Raw genomic sequence first — 23,751 nt, 5'->3', positions numbered from 1 at the left:
CCAGAGGACGCTCTACAACATCCCTGTTAGTGATGGCGTTGCATAGTCTGTCCACCAGAGGACGCTCTACAATGTCCCTGGTATTTATTTATTTAAAAAAAGGGTATCTATTGGCCGATATATCGGCACATCAGATTTTTAAATAACTAAATATTTGTATTGGTATCGGCCTTAAAAATCCTTTATTGGTCCGGCTCTAAATTCAACTTTTTTCTCCAGCGGCCGGTGACTTCCCTGGAGCCTTGTTGTCACTGTGAGGTTGCCAGACAACCACCATAGACTCCAGGAAGTCATTGTGCCCTGATAAGAAATAGTCCAGCCAATAACTTCCTGTGAAACCACAAATTGCCATTTTTACACCCTTTGTATCGGCCTCGGTCTTTGTATGGAATAAACAAGCGAGACGGGACATTTTAACTACTGAGCTTTCAGGGGAACATGCTGTACTCTTTCTTAAATGAGATGCATAGTACAACTTTGTATTATGATTTTGACAAACACATTCCAGTCCGTTCTGTTCTTTGCTCTGTTTTTGATGTTGTCACATTAATTTGTTCATCCATCTCTATGCAAAAAAACATTTGTGGGAAAACTGATACTAACGTGCGTGCGTGTGTGTGTGTGCGCGTCTGTGCATGCGTGCGTGTGTTGAGATGAATATTTAAGCACTGGCATTATCATATGACTAATTATAATATTTTTTTCCTCGTGTGGGTGCCAGTGGTGGTGAAATGGGATTGATTTTAACTTTTTAGGATAGCGTATGAAAATGGAGCGTGTGGTGTGCTTGACTGTGGGCCGGATGGCTTGTTTATGGCTGCGAGGCTGTTGGTTGTGTATGTGCTTGCCTGAGTGTGTTATTTAATCAGAGGTGAATCATTAATGTGTTTACTCACAGCTTAATTTGTGCAGGCTGACCCATGCGTTATACTTATGTTGATAGACGTAAACGTTGGACAGCAGGATTTCCCCAGGACCGATTTGGCTGCTCCTCTGGGACTGGATGAGTGGGAGTTGACAATGATGCATACTGATACTCTATATTGAGGTGAGAGTATGCCTGTGGGCAGAAACAAGTGGATGCATTTGCATTTGGAGAAGTCTGTGTGTGTGTGTGTGTGTGTGTATGTGTGTGTGTGTGTGTGTGTGTGTGTCTGTGTGATGTTTCAACAACATCCAGAGGAAAGGTTGTGTCCCATGCCTCGCTCATATTTTGGGATATAGCCTTGATGGACTCTGGCCTCATGTAAAATAAGGAAAGTAATCCAGTGCTCCAGGACTGGAAAATACTGTATTCAGATGCTCTATTTTAAGACTTCTGCTATCCAGAGTACTCAAATAAAGCTCTCCCAAGGCTTATCTGGGTGTTTATTGTACTCTGATACAGCAAACTTCTCTCCCATGAAAAAAAAAAAAAAAAAAACTCTGCTTTGAGGCCTATAAATGGTAGCTTCTGTTCTGGGTAGCTGGGCAGAAAAGGCTGAGTCATTGTCACTTTTTTTTCACCTTTTAATAATATCAAAATCTATTTGTGAGGCTTTAGTTGAGGTTCTGCAGTTCAGCTCCTTCAAGGACGTTACGATTTTATTGAAACCTCTAATTGCTTTTCACTGTCAAAACGACTGGGACAAGTAATGAAGTGTTGCACATGAACGCTAGGCAGCTCATAACTATGGAAAAATGAGCCAGGTGCTGTTGACTGTTTTTGGAGAGGTAGATCATGTCATATGATTGACTGTTTTTCATCAGCACGTACACTCTCAGCTTAATCTAAAGTAAGCTGAAGTATGACTGACCTTTAGCTTACTTACCCTTACTTTTTTACCCTCCTCTATTGCTAGGAAAACAAGACTGCAGCCATGCTAGCAGCTCTGTGAGGGTGTGCTACATGCTAACATGCTCACAATGACCATGCTGACATGTCTGGCAGGTGTAATGTTTAACATGATCACCATCTCGGTTTGGCTGAGATAAACGTTACTGTCTTTGAAGATTTTATACATCCTGCTACGCTTTGCGCTGCCCCGCTACGTCCTGCTGTGCCCTGTAACGCCCTGCAGTGGCCTGCTACGCCCTGTTACGTCCTGCTACGCCCTGCTGCGTCCTGCTGTGCCCTGTAACGCCCTGCAGTGGCCTGCTACGCCCTGCTGCGTCCTGCTGTGCCCTGTAACGCCCTGCAGTGGCCTGCTACGCCCTGTTACGTCCTGCTACGCCCTGCTGCGTCCTGCTGTGCCCTGTAACGCCATGTAGAGTGTGGTCTAGACTACTCTATCTGTGAAGAGTCTTGAGATAACTCATGTTCAAATTGATACTATAAATAAAATTGAATTGGAATCTAATAAAGGGGGCAAAGTCTTAACTCCTAGCTCAATAGGACAGACACAGTTGCTTATGTCAGTAGTTTGTTAGACTCGCATTGCCAGACCTGTCAGCACTGGTATTGGGAAAGTGAGGGACATCGGGCATGTGAGCCACGCGGAAATGTACTTTCGTTGATCCAGTCTAGCAGTCAGTAGGACACAAGGAACAGCCGGAAGTCTCATGACTGTAACATAATGGTGGTTTTGTTGGTACCACTGAGAAAAAGGTGTTTTCTGAGAAGACTTTTCAGAACTTTCAGACAGTGCAGGAGTGGGTCCCTGTGATTGCAGCAGTGTTTAAGCTCCTCTTTCTGAAGTGACTCATAAGTTCGCCGCCTGTATGGTGTTAGCTCCAACAATGGTCAACCACAGCTGTTTATAACTCCTCTGTTGCTCACACCCACAGCCAGCCACACAAACATGCAGAGGCTAATGGAAGGGCCAACTGCTCTTCAATATCACACTTGATGACTATATTTAAAAAAACAACTCAGGGGTATTTTTAGGATGTTACCTAACTGCCATGTTTAAATGTGTTGTTTGGTGTTTTGCAGGCAACCTATCGTCCTTTCCTGCGCCAGATCCTGGAGGAAGTCTTCCACCCTGAAAGACTTGAATGTCCCGACATCGAGCACATGTCTGGAGGCCTCACGGACCTGCTCAAGACCGGCTTCAGCATGTTCATGAAGGTCACACCTTGCTCATAACTCACACACACACACACACACACACACACACACACACACACACACACACACACACATTTGTATGTAATGAGGTCAACTCTTTCACATCCTCTTCACTATTCCTTCGCCAACCCGTTGTTGACAACAAAGGGCCTTCTTCCATTGATTGAACGTGACCTGATTTGACAATTTGCTGAGAAAGCTTCTCTCATGTCTGCGCAAATACAGCGTTTACCCTCGTAGTCCAATTAAACCATCAACTATGTGACTTATTATATTAATTTTTATTTCATATACTGCATATGTATTTAACCACCACTTTTTATTCTTCTGATCCACAAGTCCTACCCTTAGACACAGAGATGTTTGACATGGCCAACAGATCAACCAGTCAGTCTGTGTTATAATCATCACTGCACACACATTTGCAGAACTGTTCATGTATTACACACACTGCAGTCAGGAGCTATAGGATAAGCACAACATAGGGTTTGTTTGTACAAGGGTCACACTTTCTTAGGACCAACAGCCACGTGTCTCCACATGGAGTCACCAGCTGCTTCTTTTCATTTCCCACTTAGAAAGCAGTTTGCTTCACCGCGTGGGCTTAACACCCCCACCATGAATGTTCTTTATAACATGCCTAGTGGTGCCTCTGTGGGTAACGTGTATTAAAGAGGCTTCTCCTGACCTGAGAAATCCAGAGAAAATGTAATTAGCCTTTCTGTGCCCTCATGGTTTATGAGTTACCAGCTTAAATGGACAATGCTTTACAAATGGCTCGCGCTGTTGGGGACTTGTTTGAATATCTGGAACAGATGCCAGCGGACAGTATAAAGCCTTGTGTCGTGTTAATAGAATTCCAGTGTTTTGATATGACATTTTAAACACATGTTCAGGGTTCATATCTGCACGTTCCCCATATTTGGTGATGTTAATCTATAGGCCATCATTTCAGAACTAGCCCATTATATAGTTAAATACAAATGCACCAATGCATTTAGGGTGATGTTTTGTGAAGATTGGATTAAATAAACAGTATGGAATATGGAACAAGGGCATTTTTTGTTCAAAATAGCACAATGTTTTTTTTCCCAGATTTTACCCAATCATACTTTATGCATGCTTTTGCTTATTGATTTACTTGATGTATATTTTCATAAACGGACATTTCAACCTCTCCCTTTTCAACAATAACATCGTTCACAGCCGACAGTTTCCAAAAAAGTGTTCATTTACACACACCCGTGTATATATGCCGCCAAGAGCACGCCAAACCTGTAGGTGGCAGTGTGACGAGAAGCTCAAACCCACGTTAGCCAGTTAGAATCATTTCCTCTCTCTTGTCTTCCTCACTTCCTCTCTCTTCCTCCTCACTTCCTTGGCTGCCTAAAACCTCCGGTTGTCTCAGTTTACAAGCTGTCACTCCTCAATGTGAGTCGAGTGCAGATGGGAGTTGAGCATGCTCCGATTTAAACGGTTTACGACACAACTGGCGTACTGAAATTTGTGAAATCCATGAATTAATAAACTGTATTAAATAAAAGCCATCTATGATTGTTTGGTTGCTAACGTTAGCTCAAAACGCCAAGTGACAGCCTCTGTTGTGTGTGATTGCTAGCTTGTAGCTAAGCTTGGAGTCATTTCAAAAACATTGTAGCTATCTATGATTGATGGATTGCTAACGTTAGCTCAAAGCAGCATTCATCTGACAGCCTTTGTTTTGTTTGATGCTAACTTGTAGGCAACAGTGAACCAATATCCAAAATCTAAGACAATATCCGGTCTCATATCACGATATTGATATAATATTGATATCGTGCCCAGCTACACCTGACCAGCAACAGCAGCAACCACAGGTTTAGTATCCAGGGAATTCAAGCCCTAAATTCACTGGATACCTCCCATTTATCGAGCATTATTTGCTATTTTACAACAGCTGTTGGTCCATGAGGCCGGCAGCACTTTCTCTCCAGTGCGAAAGCATGTTTGTAACAAGAACTCACAGTGGACCATTGTTTAGTAATCCCACACTTTGAGAGCAATGATGACATGCCCGAAAATGATTTTCTCTTATTACAGAATGTGATCAACAATGGCAATATAGGTATATGTAATATATAAGTAGTGTATGTGTGTGCTGGTACAGTGGATGTCTTCCTGAAGACAAAAGCAGCGCATAGCCAGCAGCTTGATTTATTTATTTTTTATTTTAATTTTATTTTAATTTTTCAAGAATTTACATTCAAGACCAGATTTAGTGAGCTGCATTTGCATAGTGCGTCTCTAGGCCTGTGGATGTGTTTTATTATCAGCATTTTATAGATCAAACAACTACTTGATGATCAACACATCAATTGAATATGAAAATAGTTGTTAGCTGCAGCCCTAACCAGGACAAACAGAAGAACAAAGATCTCTTCTCCTCACTTAAACATTTCATCCTTTCACCCTTCCCTAAGTCCCTCCCTCCCTGTGTGTCCCATGGCAGTACACATGGTTCAGACACTTAGCCGCAGTGTGTATGTGGATCAAACAAAAATGCAGCCACATTGTTCTCCCATTTTTTTCCTCACTTAACACATGTTGAGTCAACCTCGCCATGCTTTAGCCCAGCCTGCTGATGCTTCACGTGTACAGCCACTCTCTCCTCAGGTCCGCCCCCTGTAGCTCTGATTGCTCGGTTAGCATTCACAGGCTGAAGATGTGTCCTAGCTGCCCCTCGGCAACCAATAGCACAAAGCCATTATTCCCCCCCAACAGCCAATCAGGGTCAGCAGAATCCCCAGACTTCACCCAGCTGTTAAAATTCATGTTTAAGTCACAGCCCATGCTGTTTTGTGATGTGTGAGCACATAGTTAAGTCTGTGGAAGTGTCCTGACTCAGAGGATGTGTGACATTTGAATGTGGCTGCATATGTTGAGTGAGAGTGTGTGTGTGTACACGTGTCAGCCATCATAACACTAGGGTGAGAAGACATTAATCCATCGAGCTTTGTTTCGTAGAGTCCACTCTCATCGGTATCACCTCAATATCACACGTGTCCAGCTGGACAGTGACTCAGCATCGAGACAAAGAGAGAGGAAATGAGAGTACAAGGGATGTCCAGACTGTTCTACAGTAGGAAGCGGAATCAACACTTTCGATGGCTTAAAAAAAATGACGACCAATTACAATGTCCCGTCTCTTTACTCCAGGTGAGTCGTCCACATCCCCACGACAACCCTCTGCTCGTCCTCTTCCTGGTCGGTGGAGTCACGCCCTCTGAGCTTCGGCTCATCAAAGAGATCGTCACCACGCACAAACCCGGGACTCAGGTGAGTACTGCCATGTGACTTACATCTAGCTCTCTGCATAATCATGGCTGTGTGTTTGCCAGTTACTTTACGAGTTTAAGCCCCACTAAGTTATTTTTTTCTGGGATATTTAGCTTTGTGTCCTGTGGCGTAGAACAAAAACACGTTTCATCTCTCAAACTGTCACTTAAGCAGGGCTGGTGAAGTTTTTCAAATGTCTGTAAGAGAAAGAAACTAATAACACACCAATGAGCGTGCTGGGATTACAGCGAGGTGTGTTCAGGTGCATTCTGGGCATAATGGGATTACAGCGAGGTGTGTTTAGGTGCATTCTGGGTGTGCTGGTCTTACAGGGAGGTGTGTTTAGGTGCATTCTGGGTGTGCTAGTCTTACAGGGAGGTGTGTTTAGGTGCATTATGGGTGTGCTGGTCTTACAGGGAGGTGTGTTCAGGTGCATTCTGGGCATGCTGGTCTTACAGGGAGGTGTGTTCAGGTGCATTCTGGGTGTGCTGGTCTTACAGGGAGGTGTGTTTAGGTGCATTCTGGGTGTGCTGGTGTTACAGGGAGGTGTGTTTAGGTGCATTCTGGGTGTGCTGGTCTTACAGGGAGGTGTGCTCAGGTGCATTCTGGGCGTGCCGGTCTTACAGGGAGGTGTGTTCAGGTGCATTCTGGGTGTGCTGGTATTACAGCGAGGTGTGTTCAGGTGCATTCTGGGCATGCTGGTATTACAGGGAGGTGTGTTTAAGTGCATTATTACACACACAGGGACACACACTATGCTTGTTACACACACAGCGACACGCAGCAATGCATAAACATGCAAAAGATTAAAAATAAAAGTATTGGGCTCCGGGCAAAGAATGCTTGACCGAGTGAACAAACTGTTACACTGACCTACATCCACTGGAGGCTCACATCAGGTGTAGAATGTTTGAGTGCCATCCCATCTGTGCACCTTTTACCAATGTAATTGTGTCCATGAGATGTTCTGGTTGTCTGCACATGTTTTTGGGTGGTTTAAGTGCCATCTGCATATGCACGCCACAGTGAATGGAAAACATGCAGATGCATGAGTTTCCTTTATGCGAGAGGAGAAAGGAGAAGAGGGCGGTCAGGCTGGGGTGATGTGGGTTTGTCTTAATAAAAGGCTTTGAGACGGAGGTCAGAGGTAATGAAAGACCTGACGGGGATCAAAGCCTTCCATCTGTAATCAGGAAAACGAATAAAGACAAGCGTATAGTAACTGGCTGGCCTGGCCCACACACATTCTGACCTCCGCACACACACTATAACCTGAGCACAGACATGCACAACATGCATGTGAATGTGTGTACACCGATGGCGGAGCAGACACTGAGGAACAGTTCCACTGAAAACAAACTGCAGAGTTTCGCTCTTGCACTTGGACTAAATTCGTCTGAAACGTGCTGACTCTGCCATTACAAACAGGCTCGTTGCCAGTTTTAGGTGCTGACCCCGAGTTAAAGCAACATTGCTGCAAGACAAAGAGACTCTGTTATACAACATCCTGTAAGAGGACTGGGGTTCTTATTGGGTTCTAACTACAAAGTCTTCAAGTCTACATCATATCCGTTTCCAGCAAAACAGTGAAAGCAGAAATTTCATGTACTTCTTTACAAATGAAAGAAATGTCAGACCGACTGAATAATGGAACAGTGACTAGAAATGGAAGTAGTAGTAGTTCATGTCATAGCAGGGCGTTACAGTATGTAGCGTGGCATAGCTGGACGTAGCAGGACGTAGCAGAGTGTAGAGCAGCAGGACCAAGCGGAGGGTCTGCAGAGATCCGCCGGGTGACACATATGCAAGTTCCGCCGAGATCTCAGCAGACCTCCACTGCTCGGGGCTCTGTGCCACAAGGGGAAGCCAAACACCGCTCATCGAAAACACAAAGATGACACAGAGCTGGTGTAAAATCAGAAAAGTATCCCTTAAAGTTTTCAGCATCAAAATATACACAACAATAGATGTGTTTGAGAAAAATGTTACATGTAAATAAATGTATTCCTGTTTTTAGTCAAAATAGAGCGACGTCCCCCGTGTAGACTCGACAGGTGATCGTAAAACGTCTGTGACTTTTGGTTTCTTTACATAGAGAAAGACTGCACAGCTTGAATTGTCAGTGGTTATAAAATGTATTCTAAAGCCCTTTTCAGACATGCACCTCCATACGTAAGTGTGATGACAACGCTACATGTTGATTCCATGTCTGAATACGCAACAGAGTCCCTTATACCTTGCAGCAGGACCCAAGGGGAAAGCTGTATTGATACTGACCGGATTGTCCTGGTGATAACAAGTCAAGTTGATAAGATATATTTAGGTTGGAGTATTACCTACCTCCAAAATGACCTACCACGCCACCTAAAAACCAGTCAAACAACGAAAGCACTGCATACATTCCTTGCTGGAAGTAATTCAATCAAATTAAGAAAATAAACCGGGTGCCAGGCACCTGATTTGGGCACCCTTTTCATTTGCAAATTTGCACGTCACCCTGACATTCATGTCCGCTTCATTTCCAAGTGTGAAGTAAGTCACAGTGACCTGTTTTAACGTTAATTAATGAGTGTGTTGTGTTCTGCTCCAGGTGCTGGTTTTGTCCACCAGGTTACTGACGCCCACGGATATTCCAGAGCTGCTCTTCGCTACCCAAAGACTGTTGCCTGATATCGGCATCTGAAAGGACATCTCGTGGAATCGCACCCGTGGAAGGACACGTCCACACCTCGTCAGGTGTGGGTCAAGCTTCAGTAAATAGGAGAATCACTGTCAAAAGCTGCGAGCAGAAGTCAAGAGAACCAAAGGAAGCAACATTCCTCTCCAGTTTGTGTCTGTGTTTTGTCAGAATTAATTACATAGTCAACTGAAAATTAATTATATGAAAGTAGATGTTTGCTTTAGGGGTTTCTTGGAGACAGAATACAAAAGATACATTGGTGTGTGTGTGTGCGCATGTGTGTCTGTCCTTCTGCTGCCAATCTAAAAAGCCACTTTTTAGTTTTCTGAGCAAGAGTTGTAAAATGACATCAAATGTTAATATGAAACCATTAAACCAGTAACTTTTCACACATGGTCATCTGATGCCGCCCTGTGATTTGCATCCATCGGCCTCAGCAAGCCCAAGCTGTTTTGGCCAGGTTGTGTTAAAAGCCGACTGTGATGTGCGAAGGAAGCCTTGGTGTGGTAGAGAGAACACCCACTCTGTCCATTCACACCTCGCCTCAGCATATGGTGACAAGAGCAAATAATTAAGTCGTTTCACCCTGTTGGCTAAGGCCCATAATTTGCTCACACCTACAGTAGAGCTCGCCCCCACCTACACACCTCACTCTCTCCAACATGAATCACCTCGGCTGGAGCACAGTCATGTCTGCCACCCACACACACACAGAACAACAAGTGTCTCCCACACTTTGTCAAGCAGAGAGACTCACAGATTGAAACAGGATATTGAGGATATGCTAGGTTCAGGATTGTAAATAAACAGATCTAAGGACAGCTTTATTAGGAAAGTGTTTAATATATTTGTGTTTTGGGAGCTTGCAATTCTCAGAGTCCCTAATAAAAAACAGGAACTATTCCAGTGTCAGCTCCGGCTATTTCAGATTTGTCAACTTGATTTCAGGGGTCAGGAGCAGATTGTAGCGGTAGAGAGAGAGATGAAGGCCTAAGAAGCAACTACAGTCAGGCTGCTATTGTCTTCATAAATGCTGATGTCAAAACACTTTCATGGTTTATTCATTGCTTAGACTTCTGTGCAAATCATCCCTCTCCCAGCAGAAATAAGGCTCCAGAAGTTAGTTTTGAAATGTAGCTTACAGTCTGTAAACAATATTGGCAGTTTCTGCTGTCATATGCAAACTGATAGATGAAAAACCAGAGACATATTTAAATTCATCATAGTTTTATTAAGAACAAAATGTGATTGGAACAAAAATAAATAAACCTTTGGATCTTTTTATAAAGTGCATCAGTGGTAACTATCACGCTTTATACCCTGCTACAACACCCAACATTTTTCATTATGTCTTACACAACGATCGTTTTAATGATCCAAAAATATACTGCTGTTAGTGACATACAAGAGACTAGAGTGTACACACACGGCTGCACAGAGCCCTTGCTCAAGTGTCTGGTAGAACACCACTAGCGTTTAGTGGCAGTCAGAATAAAGAACAGCTAATAATAAGCAGTCCTTCAGCACGGTTGTCGCCAGGAGAGCAGTGTGTGGAGTTCAGTCAGCCGCACACAGCTGCTTCTGGGTCTCCTCAGGTGTCGTTTCCAGTCCTGAACAGATGATGAACCTCAGCACTGCCCCACCTCACACGGCATCTGCCAGGACAGACACCTGCCACTCAGAGGTCATTCCCTCTTTAAAGACTCACCCGCCTCTCACTACTTAGAACCCACCACTGTTCATGTCACAGCTGCCTCTTTCAGTCAGGCTGATACAGGACTTCAGTGGAGAAGCAAACCTCTTCCACCTTTAAAAGCTTTTACTGTAGCCACTCTGGACCACTTTTAACAGTTCTCTTCACACAGAGGTGACCGTCCTGACTTTGGCCGACAGTGCTTGCTTGAAGCGCCTCTTCAGGTCTTGCATATTGGGAGATTTTGGCCTGGGGATGAGGGGCGAGCGCCTCTTCTCTGTCGTAGTGCCGGCAGAGTTGGTGGCAGGAGGCGGCTGCTTGGCTAGCTGGCAGCACAGCCTGTGGAAAGCCTTGTGCACCTCGCTGTAGTCCTCACTGGCAGATACTTCGTAGAAAGAACAGCCCAGGGTGCCCGCCAGCATAGGGCCCTGCTGGGAGTCCACCCGCCTCAGGTGCAGCAGGTCCGCCTTGTTGGCCAGCAGGATTACTGGAGGCATGTTGGCGCCACCGGTACGAACAACCAGCTGATGCAACTGATTGATCAAATCGAAGCTGCGTCGGTCGGTCACAGAGTACACTAGCACCACTGCATCAGCCCACTGGATGGAGCAGGTCACATGATCTGGTAAGTTGATGCCATTATCAGTCATCTGGGAAGGGAAGAAGAACACGGAGACCAATTAAAACTCTGAATTCTTACTTAGAGAAACATTGTAAGCATTTTCACCCAACCTTCCCTGACATTATGTAACCATTCTTTAGTAATGACGGGAATGCTGACTGAGGCAGACAAGAGCTATAGGGTTACGCCTGCAGAACAGAGGTGTGCTGAGGAGTCTGGATCTGGGTATCATTTACCCTGGCCTCAGACATCCATTAGCCTAAATAGGAGATTAGATAGCCAGACTGAAGGGCTCTTCAGGAGAAAAAATAAATTAAAAAAATCTTTGAATTTGGACTGGTGCCCAGTCAGGAGAGGCTTAGATGATTTTAACAGCCAGACAGTGAATTGAATTATACAATTTTTGAATTGGATTAGCCTCAGATTTTCATATGTTGAACCCTGTCAGCTCAGTTACCTACAGTCAGCCCAGGGGAAATAAAAACTAATGTCTTAGAAGAGGAAAGCTAATAATAAAAAAAGATCTTACCTCCACACCAGGAGTGTCTTGAACCTGGATGGTCACTTGCTCTCCATCCACCTTCACTTCTCTGGAATAGAGATTACCTGCACACAGAGGAAACAAAATCAACTTTAGCCCCCAAAGATTTACCATCTTTATAAAAAACAGCCAATTTAGCCCATTTCATCCTCACAAAGTATAATGTGCAGTTACTCACCAGCATTTCTTTCGTAGTCTCCGATGAAGCGCCTCGTTAGGAATCTCACCACGAGCGCTGAAATAGAGAAAAGCGAAAATACAAATTTAGACAATGAGCTTTAGGATAGAACACACGGCAACATGAGACACTCTGTGAGTGAACAGCGAGTGACTTTCTTCGTTTTCTTACCTGTTTTTCCAACTCCGCTGCCTCCTATCACGGCCATTTTAATGACCCGGTTTGGGACCGAGCATTCGGGCGCTGGGTACTCCGCAATGGTCGTCATGTTCTGGATGAGACGCATTTTTTTGTCAATTCCGTTCAAACAAAATGGAGACAAAACTAGTTTTTTGTCCAAATTCTTTCAACGTTCGCGGACAAAGAGGTAAAACGGGTGAAGTTAATCCTGTATCAATCCCGTTAGAAGAAGAGTAAATCAGCAGAAGCTCACTATCGAAGGAGCAAACTGAGTGACTGCTGCTGTTAAGAAGCGCTCGCGAGTTTTATAGTGCTCGATCGGCGGTCGCCTCTGATTGGGCGCTGGTTATCCCCCTCCCTCCCTCGTGCGCCTCCTCCTACACGGGGAGAAATGCTCTTCAACAGGTGGGACCTCTGGCTGGGTGGAAAGGGGAAAACGTTGTTGTTTTTGCTTTACAACAAGGACTGTGAAAATTTTATTGTAATAGGTAGAAATATTATTGTTTTTTTAATTCTTAACAGTCAAACGCGATGAGGAGGGGGAGGTATTCATGTTGCCAGTTGTGTGTTTTGAATGTTAAATAAAAATAAATGTTAATCACAAACAAAACTTGAACGTCACAACAGTTAATCTTATTTTCTAGTGAAACATAAAAAAGGATCGGTTTCCCAGTTATCATTATTTTTATATTTATACATTATTTGAGCCTTAGTCACATCTTCAAAACACGACCAGCTGTTTTTTTCCCCTGCATGTTGTTGTGTGTGGGATTACAGTATGCGGATGGATCCAGTCCAATCTCACAGTGTTGTGTTGCAGCTGGTAACCTGTTCAGACATGCCCCTTCATTTGGGAATTGTCCACACAGGGGGTTAAAGACAGCTACTGTTGTACAAATATACCCCCCACAGATACACATACACACACACAAACACACATTCACACATACCTTACAAGAACTCATGTCATGGATGTTAAAGGCCCTCCACGTGCAAAACTGACACATTTCAGCCAGTTATCTACGAAAGGCAACAAAGCCGTGAAATATTCAGGCTATCTATTTTTAGAGGAGTATTGCAACATAGTAAAACATTTCTTCATATTTCACATGGCAAAGCAGTGCAACATCCCTTTAGTGTGTCATCCCTTTTGTCTGTCTCATCCCCCCCCACCCTCTCTCCTTCTCCCGTCTTTCATTTGTGCTCATGTCCTCTGAGGTATTTTGGCATCCAATCCTCCTCTGATTATGGTCTGGTATGTATTTTTGATAAGAGTGCTGATGACAGGCGTCCCCGCTGAAATATGAAATTGGGCACTAATTTCATATCTCAGGGTTTCGTGAGCAGACATGGTTGTAGGTGTGTACACACGCACACACGCACTATGCCTCCGACCACATCACAGTGAGCTACACCCCCGCAGCATTACGGGAAGGGCAAATCTTTTTTTCTTTCTAGTAGTGTGCAAATACTGTACATACTTGCATTTCATTACATCTCAAAGAGTTTCAGAGTGCAAATCAAACTCAAGCTCCTGCCTTTTTAAATAAATCAAGTGAGTGGGGTTTTACTATTGCAGTATACTTGTGATACAGAAAGATAAAAGGCATCGCGGTTGTTCCCTCCTCTAGCAACAAGGTGGGAAGGCTAATTGCGACAGATAATAATGGGAGGACGCTGTGCTATGAGGAGGTGTTTTTTAGCCTGTTATCCTAACGACGTGCCAGGATTCACTCAGAAATAATGAGTGATGTATACCAGTAGTCAAAGCAGCAGTGTCTTTAAACTGATTATGACGCAGTGCAGCAACATAATTCTAAAATCTAAGAAAAATATATATATTTCACGTTGCAGTGCAGTTACTCCTCTCCACTTTCTGTTTGTGCCCAGTGTTTCCTTCACTTTTCCTGAGGGGGGAATGGAGGTTCATTAAAATACCTTTGAGCCAAGGCGGACAATTATAGCCACAACAGATCAGAACAAGGCCCAACTCGGGGATCAGAGTGTCACTCGCACAGAGGTGACAATAGATGGTTAGGGAAGGCAAAATGGGGGTAATCCTTTAGCTGGGGTGTGGACAATTGTCAGGGAGAATTCGGGGTATTCACTGCAAACCGAGGAATGTTGAGATAATTGGGGGTTGGCGGAGGGGACGAGGGGGCAGGTGAAATCAGGAGGAGGTGTTCTCAGAAGGATGTCCTTATTAACACAGAAGTGAGGACTGATTTCCCAATGTGGCCTCACCTTTTTACAGTGGAGCTGAGAAGAGGCATTTGACCATCACTTGCCCCTGGGCCTGATTCCTCAAAGGGAGGCTTATTTAGGATATCAGAGGAACTGGGGCAGTTTGGAGCTGCCCTCGGGGCGCACCATGGTCACATGTTTATCAGTACCATGATAGATGCTTATCATTCCCATTGCCTTTAATCATTGTCAGCAAATGTGATTATTAAGAGCCAATTATTCACTAAGTCATTCACTAAGTTATTTTGTTCTTACTTTAAAAGTGGGTGAAAATGCTCAGAAAAACTTATGTAATTCTCTAAATTTAGACTGTACCAAAGGCAGGCAGGGTTTTAAAATCATCAAAGTTATTTTCATGCATAACTTTTTCATAATGGAATGCAATGGCCAGTTGTTGTTTACTTGTTAGGACTTGACTGCAGATGCACGACAACAACGGTAACTCATATCTATTCACACATCTTTTCATGGATCTTTTCACTTGTTTGTTTATATCTACAAGTGCGTTTGCATTTCCAATGACCAATGGAAATTGTATTGGCCTGCCGACACAAGCAGCTCCTGAGCCCCACAAAGGAAGAGAGGTTGTTTTTTTCGTATTGAAATGTGAAATGTTTGTGCATTTGCATATTGTTGAATGTCAACAGCAGTGGGGGGATGGCAATTAGGGGCTTGTGTGTGCTGTGGCACTGGCCCTGAATGACAATAGTCCCCCCCCCCCCCCCCCCCCCCCCCCCCCCTCAACATTACCTCCTCCCACTCAGGGAATGCCAACCTTAAGTTTTTAACACTGAAGTTACATTTAAGTCATCGCCAGCTTCTTAAGAAACATGATGGAAAATATTTTGATCTTGATTCTCTCATTTGTCCTTGTTTACATTCCACTTATAATCTCTGGCGTGGCATTTGATAATTGGTTTCCACTCACATTTCTGACGATTGATGTGCACGAATCAGTCCCGGAACAGTTCATGTGTGCCAACAGGTATGGCTGTGTGCATGTAGCTTACACAGACAGACAAACAGGACTAGGTGTTAATAACAGTCATAACAGAGGACAGGGGTGTTTTCATCTGGCGGGCATGTGACCAGAGATGTGTGTTATTTGGTAAGACTTTAAACTCGAGGATTATCCACTTTACACTGATTGCGAAGGTTGTTGTTATTTCTTTCTCACGTGATAAACCTGTGAGGGAAAAATGAAGTTTGCACATAATCTGTGCATATGTGGTTTGGATTTAACCCTCAAGTTGTCTTTGGGTCAAATTGACCCATTTTCAGGTTAAAAAAAATGGGCCCTCAAAATAAATGCTGAAAATGTCAACATTAAAATATCAAAAAACTTTGGAAAAGACACCAAAAACATAAAACTCCACAACATTGAAAAAGTGACAAAAATGTGGGAAAAAGCAATAATAGAAGGGTTTTTTTTTCATGGTTGACGGGAAGACAACACAAGGGTTAACCATGTAAGGGGAAGAAGAAGGGAGGTCCTTTTGGGACTATTTTCAAAAACTATATTTTCCAGAAGAGGTGGATGTGTGCATCTTAATGAAGCAATCTGAAGGGACAGGAATCTTAACTATCATTGGTATTTTGCAAAACAAATTATATTTAGTGTCTACAATGAAATGGTTTAATGTCCAAAAAGGTCAAGTTATTTTGGTGAGGAGAGATAGTTTTCTTCTGTTTTACTCCACCCTGTCAGCCCTGGAGAGCAGTCTCAGTGACAGGCTAGTCCCCCCCCCCCGCTGTGTGAAGGAGAGATACCGCAGATCTCTCCTTCCAGCGTCCATTAGACTGTGCAATGAACCCTGTTGACTGTGCAATATAACCCCTGTGCCATTATTACATCTGTGCATAATTTACATTTGTGAAATTATTGTATAATACAGTTTGCTATATCTGACTTGTGCATGCCCTTCTACAATACTTTTATACTACCAGTATTTACTTATGACCACAGGAGACTGTATAAGGCTAAGTCAATTTTAGTCTTAATTAACGTCCAGTAACTTAGTTTTTATTTTACTGGAAGATTGGTACTTCTTTGTTTGACACTTGTTAATGCTACTTGTACACTTATCTATCTCTGCTCTTGTCTTCGCTGTTGCAAACTGCAATTTCCCCACTGTGGGACAAAAAAAGGTTTTCTTATCTTGTCTTATCTTAACTCTTGCTCTTTTTTAATCGCCTTTTTCTTTTTCTGGGCGAGGAAGAAGAAGGCTCCTGTTCCTGAAATTTGGATTTTAAATCTGTGTGGTCCTCCATGTTTCCTTCTTCTAACTTGCCAGGGCCGGGAAGCGATGATACCCGTTAGCGAGTTAGTTAGATGATACAGCGTTAGCGGCAGCTGTGAGTTTATCATGCAATGGAGAAAAGATGAAAGGCGGAGCTGTATGTCCTTTATGTCCTTACTGGCATATGTAATTTAAGATGGTGCATGATTATGGAGCGTCTACCCCAGTTCATGCTAATGGAAATGTAAAATTTCAAGCCAATATGAATACTTAGAATTGATGGTGGTGGTAAATATTCATGAAAAAGGATGACTTTGGGAACGGGCAACACGGATTTTGATAATAAACAACTAAACACGTTACACACTGGACCTGAGACATCATTAAAAAGTAAAAGAACATCTGCAAAAGGATTTTTTAGTAAGTTTGATGAAAAAAAAACATGGCAACAGCTCAAGGAAAGGCAGAAGTAATGAACCCAGACAGCTGCCTTCTCCATGACATGGCATTCATTTTGTTACATCCCCTGCAACTCTTCCATGTGCATACAGTAAATAATGGTGTCATTAGAACACATTTGTAGGTGAATCTGTAATGAGCCCAAGGTTGACCCCTGCGGTACACCCATTAGAAACCAAAATAAGGAGTGCAGGGAACACAGTTTTGAGTGAGAGTACAGAACATTATCAATTTGTATTAAAGTGTCAAGTTCAAATAATTGATGAATTGTTTTTTTTCGTCTTCTTTTTCCAAATTCAATTTTAATAAAGCAATCTGTTTAAATATAGGGCGTAACAAATCATTATTGTGCAGGCACCTATGGTAAAAAACACACATTCATTTTTTATGTAATTTCTAGGTAAAACCTTGGGAGCCTGGTTGATGAACTGAAATCATTAAGTACCACAGAGGCATACAGACGGGGGGACTCTGCTCTGGACACGTCATGTTGGGACTCAGGGTTCAGTGGTTGAGATTTATGGTTCTGGCCCTCTGTCGGTTATTTAGACTGTCCCCCCGGGCTCTGTTTGCCCGTCTAGCCTGCTTTACTGCCCAGACTGAACGGAGCAGGATCTCATGCTGGAGGCAGAGCAAGGTTCAGAGTAGGGCCTCTGTGGTGGTTTTAATATAGACAGACAGCTTCCTTGGGGGCTGATTCTGGGTCAGGACTGGAGCTCTGATCTGTGGATGTGATTACTAAGTAGTCCAAATGAACCACTGCTTCACATACTTGCAAAAATACCAAGAGTATGAGAAAGTTGATGCATGTAGCACTGTGTGTTCTGTGTAGAAATGGGCCAGGTCTTTGTGTACATCAACATGGGAGATAAAATGTACGATTCACATATGATGCCGGGTCTGAGATGTCTTCATAGTCCTCAGCATGACACGGTGTGACTCATTCAGCTCTTTACAATAGCCCAGTGATGAATCGGGGTAAATACGGAGCTGTGCACGTGCAGTCCAATTTACGTGTAGAACATGTGATAGTGTAAAAAGAAAAGACAATAATGGTATGAGCACATGGAAAATAAGCTCACAAATATTTTTAGTCAGATCTTTGTCAGACAGTCAGTATCTTACGTTGATAACCTTAGTTGCCTGTTTTTTCCAGTTTACCTCAAGCCGATTCTAGGACCAGACCTTTATGGGGGCCCAGCCCATAATGAGAATGTGACACGGATAGAGTGCCTTGCAAAAGTGTTACCCCCCCCCCCCCTTGCAAAATCAGTAATTTCATTAGTTGATCATCTATGAGTAACTGAACAACAACGTCAGCTAATGTGTTTTGACACTGTGATGGATCTAATCCTGACACTTTTGACACTAAGTCCCAGTAATAACAACCAATTTGACACAATGATCTAACATTCAGCAATTTTAGTTGCTTACGTTTAATTTGAGTTCTAATCTGCACCATGAAACTTCTTTTCTGGGGACAACCAACGTTAAACTTTGCAACCACACGCCTGCTCTCCCTCTGATAGATTAGATAGAGACTCAGCGAAAGGCGGGAGTCTGGCAAAACCTCCTCTGATTGGCCAATGTTATGTTTCTGTTAACCGTGGTTACAGGTCATGGTCACGTGGTTCCTTGACGTGGTTACAGGTGCATAGCATTGGCGACAGCGACAGGATATTAAACCTGTAATTATTTGTCCTCTGTCACTAACAGGTGTTCTCAAACTTTAGAAACAATAGATTTCCTTTTTTTCACAATTCATTTATTATTAATTATTTTTATTAACATTATTAAGGATCTAAAAATGGTCTAACATCATGGTATGACAAATGGTCTAACATCAGGTGTGACAAATGGTTTACCCATTTGTCACACCTAAGGGGGCTATCCTGTCAGTCCAGTGTTTTGAAGACTGAATAAAGTTTTGTGTGCAAACTGACAGACGGGCTCAGTTCTGTCACTACCTCTCCTGGGACGAGTGAACCTGAATGCAGGTGGATTAGGCACCTGTGAACACAAATCTGATGGGATATGGTCACAGCTAAACCAAAAGAAAACAATAGAAAACAACTGTGTGTTTTAGTCAGTGACCTAAGGACCTTCCCTCTACGTACTATCAACAGACAGGTGAGGGATTTATATTCAAATACAACCACACAGAGGTGGTTTAAGCATAGAACCTCTATACTAAAGATAAGATAATATAAGGTACTAAAGTGCATTTCAAGCAGCGCCAATGGTATGAAATGGCAGACCCTTCCTGTCTCCTAAAGGGGCGTGGCCCCGTTTGAACGTCTAGTGAATGTAGACTGGATGGATCAAATATCATATATTTAAATCATTTCTTAATATGGTCTTTTCCAAATGTTAGCTATTTACACAGCTAAAAGTCATATTTAGCATCCCAGAGATTAGTTTAGCTGATTTTAGCTTCTCTTTGTTGCCAGACCTTGTGAGAGTTTGGTCTTGAGACACAAACGGGTCTCAAATAAAAAATCATTTTTTCTGATGTGTCGACCTGAAAAATGTTATTTTAGTGTCAGAATGTTCTGGAGATATGTGGCTTGTGACGAATAGGTCAAATTTACTGTATACTTTGGCTACTGTGGGGCGAAAGAATCACAATATCCCTTCAGTATGTCAGTTCACTTATCCCACTGGAATGAATTCGCTCAGGACCTGCTGCTGGTCTCCTAAAGAGGCGTGGCCATGGCTGAGCCCACGAGACACAGATACAGGAAACTACTCCGAGTTGGGGTGTCTCAGTTCTTAACCGTCTCTGGTTTAAGGTCCTGCGATTTGATGTTAAAGGTCCCATGTCATTTTCAGGTTTATACCTTTGGGGTGGCCGTGGGTCAGTCTGTAGGGAGCTGGGTTGGGAACCTGAGGGTTGTCGGTTCAAGTCTCCGTACGAAGGGTGGATTAGTAGCTGGAGAGATGCCAACTCACCTCCTGGGCACTGCCAGGTGCCTTTGAGCAAGGCACTGTAACCCCTCCCCCCCACGCAGGGCACTCGTCCAGCCAACTCAATCTGTTATCTCTCCATTTTGCATGATTTAAGGTCTGTGTGTCGTAATTACTAACAGAGTGAAAATTGTGATTTCCCCACTGGGGATCAATAAAAATATGAATTATACTTGTATTTTGAGTTTCAACTAGAACATCTTTACATGCTTTCATGTAAACAAAACATTATTTCTTTTCCTGTTTGAATGTACCTGTCGGAAACGGTCTGTTGTAGCGCCTGTCTCTTTAAGCTTTCTAAAAGCTTTATTTATTTTCTCAAACTGTTATTAACTATAACTGTTTTTTGTTTAATATTTATTGGTTGGAATGGGAAGGATATGGGTGATTTTGGTGTAATGGAGAGCTTTTGTTTTTGTCTGTCAGTATGTGCGTATGTTTGGGGTGTATGTTTTAATTTTTTTTTTTTAATTTTTATTATTATTCTCCTCAAGCTGTTTAGTTAATTGTCTTGTCTAAATGTGAATGTATTGTATATTTGCTTTGCCTGTAGGACCCCCTCGAAAACGAGATGTCACATCTCAAGGGATTATTCCTAATAAAAGAATTTCTTTCTTCATAAAAAAAGCCTACTCTGTTCTGATTGGTTGGCGTTTTTCGGGTGTTGCGCATCTAATAATAATAACAACAATAATAAATGGAATTTATATAGAGCTTTTCACAGACTCATAGTTGCTTATCGCATCTGCGCTCATGTAGCTGTGTCATCATTGCAGCCGTGGAATGACTGTAACAGCACGGTAGCGGCACGTTCAACCTATATATCGTCATCTTCCTAAAATAATTGCCTAAGTTATTTTTCAGGTTTTGCAGAATATACAAAAAACTGAACAGACTGAGTCACACACTTGACATATTTGTGTCAAAAAAAGACTTAGGCCATTATTTTAGGAAGGTGACGATATGTACAGTCTATGTTAGGGGTGACATCACAACAGTCCAGACGTCTCTTTTAAAGGAACAGTTTCTGAAAACAGCCTGTGTGCATTTCTTTGTGGATTGAGCATTTTGATACTTTTACAGTATTTATATACCAGCATTGACCTGCTTTATAGTAAAAAAAGACATGGAAATCTCACTTTTTACAATATGGGTTCCTTTGGGTTAGGTTAAAGAAGGTGAAACATGGCACATCAGGACGGTAGCTGAGAAAACCAACAAAAGAACCTTTTCACCAGTAAGCAGCCTTGCTGTGAAATGTTAATATCTTCTTGCTCTTTCTAGCCTTAGCATAAAAATGAGATAAAGCCCGAGGTGATCCTTCATAGGGCATAGAGCTCATTAATCCTTTGATGCATTCTTGTTTCCTTTTTATCGGGTGAGTGCCCTGATGTGCACTCCCTGATGAGAAAAGGTGTCTTCACCTTGTTCCTGAGAATCACATTCAATCACTGATGCTCTTCTGCCAAGTATGCCAGTTATTGACCGGAATCGACCTGTACTTTTTCATCTTTCTTTTATTTCTGTGCGTTATAACGTGTTATTCAACTTTCCTGTTAAACTACTACAACTGTCCTCCCAGCCCTTTGACCCTGCACATGCAGACAGACTCGGGAAAGAGATCCTCCAACAAGTTCATTGTGAGCATATGATTCAATCATGATGAATGACCCACACATTTATATTCATATGCAGATACACACCCACGAAGACACCCATGCTTTGGCAGATTATGCGGCACCACAAACAGTGCACAAAGAAAACGTGTATGCCTGATTCAGAGGCAGACTGAGGCGAATCTCCTGGACTCTCAAGGCCACTTCCTCTGCGGCGTCTTCCCTTTGGGAGGGCGCTTAAAAGGCAGAGAGTGTGTAAGAAAACAGATGCTGGGTGTTGTGCGTTAGCGGAAGTGCAAAGTGGGATGGCAGTGAAATGTTTTGTTAACTCCTCCTACACAGCATATTACTAAGTTGAAAGACGTACCTGAAGACGTGATTTTGTGGACATTGGTAAAGTCCTGCACGTTTTCCCGTGTAATGTGTTTTTAAGCATCATTGGTTAAGTGCGTTGCATGCTGTTCTCCTTGATGTGATGATCCCATTGCCTCTTTGCTGGAGTTGACTGCAGGTGACCCTGATGGTTCATGCCCCCCCAGGCGATACTTGGATGCTGGTCAAGTACACACTCTGCCAATGTCTTTCCGAAGCACATTATGTCTGCTGCAGGGAGGAGTTGTGCTTACCACAGAGTGAGAAGAAAAAAACACAGGTGGGGCCAGCTGTTAGGGACAATTATAACAAATGTGTCAGTGTCCCTGAAGGGTACAGACTGTGCTGGATGTGAAAATTGTACAATGAAAAAAGAAAAATATGTGCGTCAGACATCCTGAAAAAAGGAGTAATTTTTCATTTTTACAATTTATACTGCCACCCCAGTACCCCAGTACCCCAGTACCACAGCATCATGTGCCACTCGACCCCCCCACCCCCCACCCCCTCCTTCATCAGACCACTTAATAAATACAAAGAGCGCTGTCACAGCTTCACAAATCACAGGTATGGCGTTTCCTGACTTATACTTTTTTCAGTCGATTTGGCTGTTCAATACATTTTTCTTCCTATTCCTTTTTAAGAAACGATTTATTGAACTGCCGCATTTTTGAACGGGGTTTGGCTGAACGTTCAGGGTGACGACAACGTTCACATAATATTGTAAAACCCTCCAAGCCAATGCGTGCTAACTTCTGTAGCTGAGGGTAAAAGTGTAAGCCTGTGATCAGCGTGAATCATGTCCAACACACTGTTATTAAAGGTCCCATGGCATGAAAACTTCACTTTATGAGTTTTTTTTAACAATAATATGGGTTCCCCCAGCCCTGGGTATCTTGCTCTACCTTTTTAGAAAATGAAATCTGAGATAAGCCGATGTGGAATCTTGCCCCTTTTGAGGTCATAAGGTGCAAGAGCAGGTGGCACTTTGTACGGCAGCGTTGGCCACAGCGTATGAATGTGTGTGAATGGTGATTGGTTGCTGCACTGTGGAAACGCGCTTTGAGTAGTTGTCAAGGCTAGAAAAGCGTTATATAAGATCAATCCATTCTTTTTTACATCTTCCAGTGGCACCGGAGCAATCCCTTAAATGAATCGTTGTTGAGATAGACTCCTTAACTCAACCACAGAACTGAAGTTGAAAACAACTCCCGAAAACTGATGAACTTCAATTCAAGGTGAACATGCATTTTATATGCATTAAAAGATGGGGCCTGCATGAATATTTTTAGAGCAGCTAGTCCTCTCTTATGTGGCAGATTCCACTGGTTTGAATCACAAAAGAAATTCAAGGTAAGCGTGGTGATTCTTTTCAAAAGAATATTTTCACTTAGCAGACTAGAAAATAATGCAGCTGCGTCAGAATCAAATTGAAGTTGCTCACAAAAACAATCGGAGGGAAAGGTCTCATTTTCGATTTCTGATTACCTTTGCTGTTGAGTTTCAGTAAGTAATGAGCACGACTATACCCTGTTTGGCTTTAGCCTAAACTGTGTTCTCTGCGTTCACTCAGCAGCTACCGTCCGTCTCCACAC

General features: G+C 42.9%; 2 protein-coding genes across 2 annotated transcripts in view; one reads left to right on the top strand and one right to left on the bottom strand.

Annotated features, from left to right (window-relative positions):
- Nucleotides 1-9,289, top strand: part of scfd2 (sec1 family domain containing 2) — a 95,706-nt gene extending 86,417 nt beyond the window's left edge. The window contains exons 7-9 of the mRNA XM_034881574.1: nucleotides 2,915-3,049; nucleotides 6,245-6,364; nucleotides 8,955-9,289. Coding sequence (XP_034737465.1) covers nucleotides 2,915-3,049; nucleotides 6,245-6,364; nucleotides 8,955-9,047 — 348 coding nt within the window. The 3' untranslated portion in view covers nucleotides 9,048-9,289. The remainder of the gene's footprint in view (nucleotides 1-2,914; nucleotides 3,050-6,244; nucleotides 6,365-8,954) is intronic.
- Nucleotides 9,290-10,754: 1,465 nt separating this feature from the next.
- Nucleotides 10,755-12,539, bottom strand: rasl11b (RAS-like, family 11, member B). The gene is made up of 4 exons (XM_034881575.1): nucleotides 12,250-12,539; nucleotides 12,079-12,135; nucleotides 11,889-11,965; nucleotides 10,755-11,387 (listed from the first exon to the last, which is right to left on the bottom strand). Exons 1-4 carry the CDS (start codon nucleotides 12,362-12,364, stop codon nucleotides 10,902-10,904), a joined length of 735 nt encoding a protein of 244 aa, XP_034737466.1. The 5' UTR covers nucleotides 12,365-12,539; the 3' UTR covers nucleotides 10,755-10,901.
- Nucleotides 12,540-23,751: the final 11,212 nt, after the last annotated feature.

Source organism: Etheostoma cragini, chromosome 9 (assembly GCF_013103735.1).
Source record: "Etheostoma cragini isolate CJK2018 chromosome 9, CSU_Ecrag_1.0, whole genome shotgun sequence".
Lineage (NCBI taxonomy): Eukaryota > Metazoa > Chordata > Actinopteri > Perciformes > Percidae > Etheostoma > Etheostoma cragini.
Note: the sequence above shows the minus strand (reverse complement) of the source record. Positions and strands in the feature narration are given on the sequence as shown.

Bases quoted from the DNA above. Each gene is read 5' to 3' on its own strand.
- rasl11b (XM_034881575.1), bottom strand. From the start codon at position 12,364: ATGCGTCTCATCCAGAACATGACGACCATTGCGGAGTACCCAGCGCCC. The intron at 12,136-12,249 runs GTAAGAAAACGA...TCTCTATTTCAG, and splicing joins CAGCGGAGTTGGAAAAACAG to CGCTCGTGGTGAGATTCCTA. The intron at 11,966-12,078 runs GTGAGTAACTGC...CTCTGTGTGCAG, and splicing joins AGACTACGAAAGAAATGCTG to GTAATCTCTATTCCAGAGAA.